Consider the following 5667-nt stretch of genomic DNA (forward strand, 5'->3'; position numbering starts at 1 on the left):
AAAAATCTTATTTCTACACGGCGGGAAGGTTCTTTCTTATTTATTTATTATTCAAACAAATTCCAGCCCTGCTTGAAGGATCAAGCAACAGCTTTTGCAAGGAGGAAAGGAAGACTAATTGCGCGCGCGCGCGCGCCCTTAGCTCTTCGCCTCCCCTCGCAGCGCCCGCCCTGGCTGGCCCTTGCCATGTGACGCGCTCCGTCCAATCAACAGCCGGGGCGGTGGGGATCCGGCTGGAACCGGTTGGGCCGCGTCCGGCTCTATATAAAACTTTATAAACACCATTCGAATTAGTGGGGTCGCGAGCGACACGAGCGAGCCCGACAAACGGAGCCCCCCCCTTTCTGTTTCTCTCTTTCCTTCTGTTCTTCCTCCTTGCGCGGCTTCCCCGCCCCCCCTTTACAGGCGATCGAGTTTCTCTCCTATAGAGACGGCGCTTTTCTATTTCCAGCCGAGCCTCCTTTCTCTCTCTCTCTCTCTCTTTCTGTCACGCGCTGCCGACATGCCCAAGAGAAAGGTACGTGGCTCCGGCGAGAGAGGCTAATGACTCGGACGCGAGATGGGCGAGGGGGAAGGAAGAAAGGGAGGGGAAAGACATGGCAGCTATGAAGGGAGCGATGCTTACTGCAGGGATGAGATTTGGATCAGCCGCCATTTTCTTTCCTTTCTCCTCCTCCTATCACCACCCCTCCCTCTCCCGTTCCTCCTTCTCCCTCCTCGGGCGGTTAACGGTTGTGAGGCACGGGAAAGCGCGTGCGCGCGTGGCGGCTCAACGGTCGTTGTCAGGACTTAAAAGTGAGGAGGAGAAAGAGTGGGCGGAGCAGACCAAGAGCGACCGTTAAACCGCCGCGCTTTCTTCACGGCCCGGGGGGGGAGGGAAAGAGGGGGCTGCAAAGCTCAGCAAGAAAAAAGAGGGAAGAGAGCGAGAGCAAATTAATTATTGGTATTCTTTCACCCGCGCGCGCGCTCAGCCCCCACCAATAGGGAGGGAGTACGCGCCCGCCTGTTTGCGGGGAAGGAGAGGGGGGAGAAAAGGAAACCAAGCCAGACTGAGCCGGCAGGGGATTTTTTGGCGGGAGGGTGGTTGGCTCAAGAGCGGCACGTGCGTGACTGGTTGTAGGTGTTTATGCGCGCGCGCCTGCACGAGAAATGGGGGGGTGAAAAATGAGCGCGGGTGCGCACTCGTTCTTTCGTCCACCCCCGTTTCCCTCGCAAATAAATAATGGGGGGTGCGCAGCCTTTTTTCCGTCGCCGCCACATCTCCCGTTGTTCAAAAAGGGCGGGAAGGCCCCCAAAAGCGGTAATTTGAAAAGCCCTGGGGGGGAGGGGAAAAGAAAGATCAGCCCTGAAGAGAGACTTGTCAGTTGTTGCGGGCGGGGGCGAGCTTTCCCCTGTCAGTGAAGATGTTTGAGAGGCCCCGCCTTTCGCCCTAAATGCGCTCCTTAGCCAATCTTTCCCGCCCCTTCCCTCTCTCTTAAGGGCGAAAGTGACCGTTTTAAGCTGTTTCAAGGCGAAGGACGGTTAGGTTGAAGCCCACGCGTGCGCGTTGTGGCTGGCTTCCCCCGGAGTCCTTTGGGTTACCAAACCTCCGTTTCCCTCCAAAGAGGCACTCTGGGTTGGATTTCCCAATTATGTCTTGAGAGGAGGGGGTGTATTGGGGCTAGGGGAGTTGCCTGAGTGCTGAATCCAGGGGTGTTTCCTTAAGGCAAGAGAGGCAGCACAGGCTTAAATGTGGCACAGTGAATGATTTCACAGATCTGAAGAAGCACTAGGGGTAGGCAAGCAAGCCTGCCTCAAATTGCAAGATCAAAATTCCAGAAATAAGTGAGATTTTGGGTCTGTTACATGGACTCAATAGAGGTCATAGTATTCTGAAATAAAAGGAGCCATTATGTTGCCTAGAGCTGCAATGTTAGGGAAGAAAGAATAATGCATCAAAATAAGGGGCATCTGGCAATGCTGTTACCCACACAGCCTTCACACAAATGCATCTCTCTTTGGGAGAACATATGGTCCCTAGGAATACAAAAGTACATGTATCAATAAAAAGATGCTGTCGCTAATATTTTTTATTCATAGACTTGATTGAAATGATTATTGTAAAAAAAAATCCTGGTAGTCGGTTAAAAAAACCTTAGTTCTAAAGGAACGTAAATTGTCAACTTGCAAAGGTACTTCTGTAGGACCTAGGAACACATTCTATGCCACCCGATTTCTTAATAATTAATATTTTGAGCTGGTTATTCTCATGTAATCTGAAAGGTTCATTAATTTTCACAAATAATATCTTTTAATTTTAAATGTAAGTGTCATAGCTCAGTAGTAGAGTATCTGCCTTGCAAGCAGAAGGTCCTAGGTTCAGCCTCCAGCATCTCCAGGTGGGGCTTGCAAAGACTCCCTGTCTGAAACCCTGGAGAGCTGCTGCCAGCCAGTGTAGACAATACAGGTCTATATGGACCAATAGTCTGGCAGCTTCCTACGTATTGCATACAGGGAGGAAAATAATCCAAGTAGTTGCAAGATTGTGTGCAGATTTCAAATTTAAGGAAGGAGATGGACAGAAATGGGATTGTCAACTTTGCAATGCATCAGATAAATTTAGTATTTAAATAAAATCAGCCTGTCAAACTACTTTAAAAAAAACCAAGGGAAATTAAACTAGAATCATGATGTAGGGTTTCTTCAACTGTTTCACTTTAAAAATTCCTTATAGGCTGAAGGAGATACCAAGGGTGACAAGGCCAAAGCAAAGGATGAGGTAAGAACATGGATATATTTTGTTATAGACTCTAAACCTGCAATCCTAACCCCACTTAACCTGCAAGTAAGCCCCATTTAATACAGTAGAACTTACTTTTGAGTAGACATGGTTAGGATTGTGCTGTAATTTGTAGGGATATATGTGTATCTACCTTGTCTACTACACTGATCTCATTGGCTTTTTGATATTGCTAAGTGTAAATTGTATTAGTGGAAAGTAATGTGTGTGTTTGAATACTGGATTGTAGATTTCTAAAGAATCAAATTGCTTTAAGTTCTAATGGTTAACCTTTTCTTTTTTAAAACAGCCACAGCGGAGATCAGCAAGGTTATCTGCTGTAAGTATGATGCAATGCCTTTAGGGTTGTTAGTAGTAGTAGTAACTTGTAAAGAACAGCTGATAGTAGACTTGTGCATTACTCTTAACACACTGAAAAGGATTAAGTTGGCTCCTAAGCATGACGTCGCATACCAAAGTGGACAAATATCTTATTGTTTCAAAACTACTTATAAGCTGTGTTTTTCTCTTCTAGAAACCTGCTCCTCCAAAGCCAGAACCTAAACCTAAAAAGGCAGCTCCAAAGGTAAAGTTAACATTTTGTGTAATTTGAGCTTGAATACATTTTGGTTCTATTTGAGGTACTACTATTTGAACAATTGTTTTAAATTGTGTGAAGTCCTTTATATCAACAGCTACTTATGGTTTATGAAACCTTACGTTTATGTTTATCCATTGATTGGCAGAAGGGTGAGAAGGTACCTAAAGGGAAGAAGGGGAAAGCTGACGCAGGGAAGGATGGAAACAATCCTGCAGAAAATGGAGATGCCAAAACAGACCAGGTATAATAATGTTATAGTAGATTTCTTCACTTTCCTGAACAAACCATATCTTTAGTATTGGCCACAGGCAGGTATGAGTGAAGGTGGAGCTAAGATAAGTGATGTGGACCAGCATGTTTTCTGTAAACTATTCTGTTGGTTTGTTGTGAAACGATTGTATGTGGAAGTTGTAGTACTGATTATACATGAGATCATTTTTTTAAATGATGTAAGAGATACTTGTCTTAGTTCTGCTCAAGTCTACCATCAAGATTGTCTGATAATAGCTTGCATTTTGTTAGTAGGTATGTGCCTGTTCCAGGCAGACTACAGGGGAAGTTTGTTATATCGTGTCTCGCTGTACCGCGGATTCGGATATACTGCGGGTATGACGATATCCCCCAAGTAAAACATTGTATACAGTACAATGGTTTTCATTCTAACATGGAACCTCTACAATGCGGGTACATTCTTTGGCCCCCGCACTATAACAAGCTTTCACTATACATGAATTCATGCAAACATTGGCCTATTTGAGTAGCAAGCTCATATCAACATGAAGAACTCTCTGATGGGACTGCCTTTGTCTTTCAGGCACAGAAAGCTGAAGGTGCTGGGGATGCCAAGTGAATTGTGTGAATTTTTGATAACTGTGTACTTCTGGTGACTGTACAGTTTGAAATACTATTTTTTATCAAGTTTTATAACAATGCAGAATTTTTTGTTTTACCTTTTTTTTAAAAGCTATGTTGTTAGCACACAGAACGCTTCGTTGTTGTGTTTTGGGGGAAGGAGTGGGGACAAATGCCATTGACTCTCTTACTTAGAACCTGGACTTTTAAAAGTCCCGCTTAAATTTTACAAGAGGGGGTCTACATGGACACAAACAAGCGGAATTCCCTGATATTGTTAATCTTTGGTTTCTGAAATGCTTGAGTGATCATTGAAATTCCCCAAAATGCCTGTGTCTGAGAAGAAGGTACATTTAAAACTGTACTTAGATGTCCTCTATCTGTTCTTTCACATTGTCATTTGCATTGCATTTACCACTCCTTTGAGTGTGGCATAGGGTCTTTTGATACTTGCTCTCATAAATCAAATGCATACCCACAGTGTCAGGCAATCCAGACTTCTGGTGTCAAATACTGAGGGAGGGAGGATGGCTCTCAGATGAGCCACATTTCTTTTTATATTGTGAATCTTCAGATTAAGAATTCTACGGTTTTGTTTTCCTTTAAAAGTCAGGGTAGGCTTGTGAAAAGTTGTCAAACAACATACTAAATGTGAAAGTGTCCACCCTCACTCTAAACTTTCCCTGTTCCAAGTATGAATTAAAAGATTCTTCATTGGGTTTTATATAGTAACTTTACATTTTGGTAGTCCAAGGAGAAGGGGAGTTGGAACTTGTTGTAAAACATTGCCGATTGTAGCCCATGTCCTGCCTGAATACCATTGATTGATTGTTTTATGAAAAGTACCTTTAATAAAGCTGGATATTGTTTGGCTTGGACTGTTTTTTTACTACTGTTGTGTTTGATTCCCAGTCCTGTTTTTTTAAGGGTTACATTGGTAAGCAGAAATATAAGTATATATTTCATAAGGTTACAGCATTACCTGTATATAGACACACTAAGGGTTGGTCTACATATTTAAAAAAAAAAAACCACATGGTACAATTCTCAGAATATTCCACTTAAAAATGTAGGTGATGGAATGGAATGTTTTGCCCATCAGAAGCTTAGCATGTCAAGGAAAAAGGTTTACAGCTAGTTTCCCCACTCCCCATGCTATTTTTGAGCATTCAGTCATGTGCTTTCCTCCACCTGTATTCCAAAGTGGTATAGTCCCAGAAGGGTTATACTAGCCATGTATTTAAACACTAGTGCTGGTACCCGTAGGCGATAAAAAATTACAGAGGAGGAACGCTCTGCTGTCAGCATAGAAATGCAGAAACCTGCTGCAATAAAGGCAGAGCTCTTTGCCCCTCCTCTGCCAGCCGCCAGTAGGTTTAGTAAATATTTTTCAAGGTTTGTAATTGGTGTAGACTTATTTTATAAGGTTGGGTTGTACTGTGCTAACTTTTACCTG

The 5667-nt window shown here is 43.6% G+C and overlaps 1 protein-coding gene across 3 annotated transcripts; it reads left to right on the top strand.

Moving 5' to 3' along the window:
• The first annotated feature begins 202 nt into the window (after positions 1-202).
• HMGN2 (high mobility group nucleosomal binding domain 2) lies at positions 203-5089 on the top strand. 3 transcript variants are annotated; one of them, XM_061597268.1, is made up of 6 exons: positions 203-517; positions 2714-2758; positions 3069-3098; positions 3294-3344; positions 3505-3600; positions 4174-5089. In XM_061597268.1, exons 1-6 carry the CDS (start codon positions 503-505, stop codon positions 4207-4209), a joined length of 273 nt encoding a protein of 90 aa, XP_061453252.1. In that variant the 5' UTR covers positions 203-502; the 3' UTR covers positions 4210-5089. The 3 variants fall into 3 exon arrangements, with proteins under 3 accessions (XP_061453252.1, XP_061453253.1, XP_061453251.1); XM_061597269.1 differs by lacking the exon at positions 203-517 and adding an exon at positions 771-795; XM_061597267.1 differs by lacking the exon at positions 203-517 and adding an exon at positions 1135-1300.
• The last annotated feature ends 578 nt before the right edge of the window (positions 5090-5667 follow it).

This window comes from Rhineura floridana, chromosome 15 (genome assembly GCF_030035675.1).
Source record: "Rhineura floridana isolate rRhiFlo1 chromosome 15, rRhiFlo1.hap2, whole genome shotgun sequence".
Classification (NCBI taxonomy): Eukaryota; Metazoa; Chordata; class Lepidosauria; order Squamata; family Rhineuridae; genus Rhineura; species Rhineura floridana.

Coding starts and splice junctions, on each gene's coding strand:
- HMGN2 (XM_061597267.1), top strand. CDS start 1,223: ATGGGGGGTGCGCAGCCTTTTTTCCGTCGCCGCCACATCTCCCGTTGT. Junction 2,759..3,068: donor AGGCCAAAGCAAAGGATGAG/GTAAGAACATGG, acceptor TTTTTAAAACAG/CCACAGCGGAGATCAGCAAG. Junction 3,601..4,173: donor GAGATGCCAAAACAGACCAG/GTATAATAATGT, acceptor TTTGTCTTTCAG/GCACAGAAAGCTGAAGGTGC.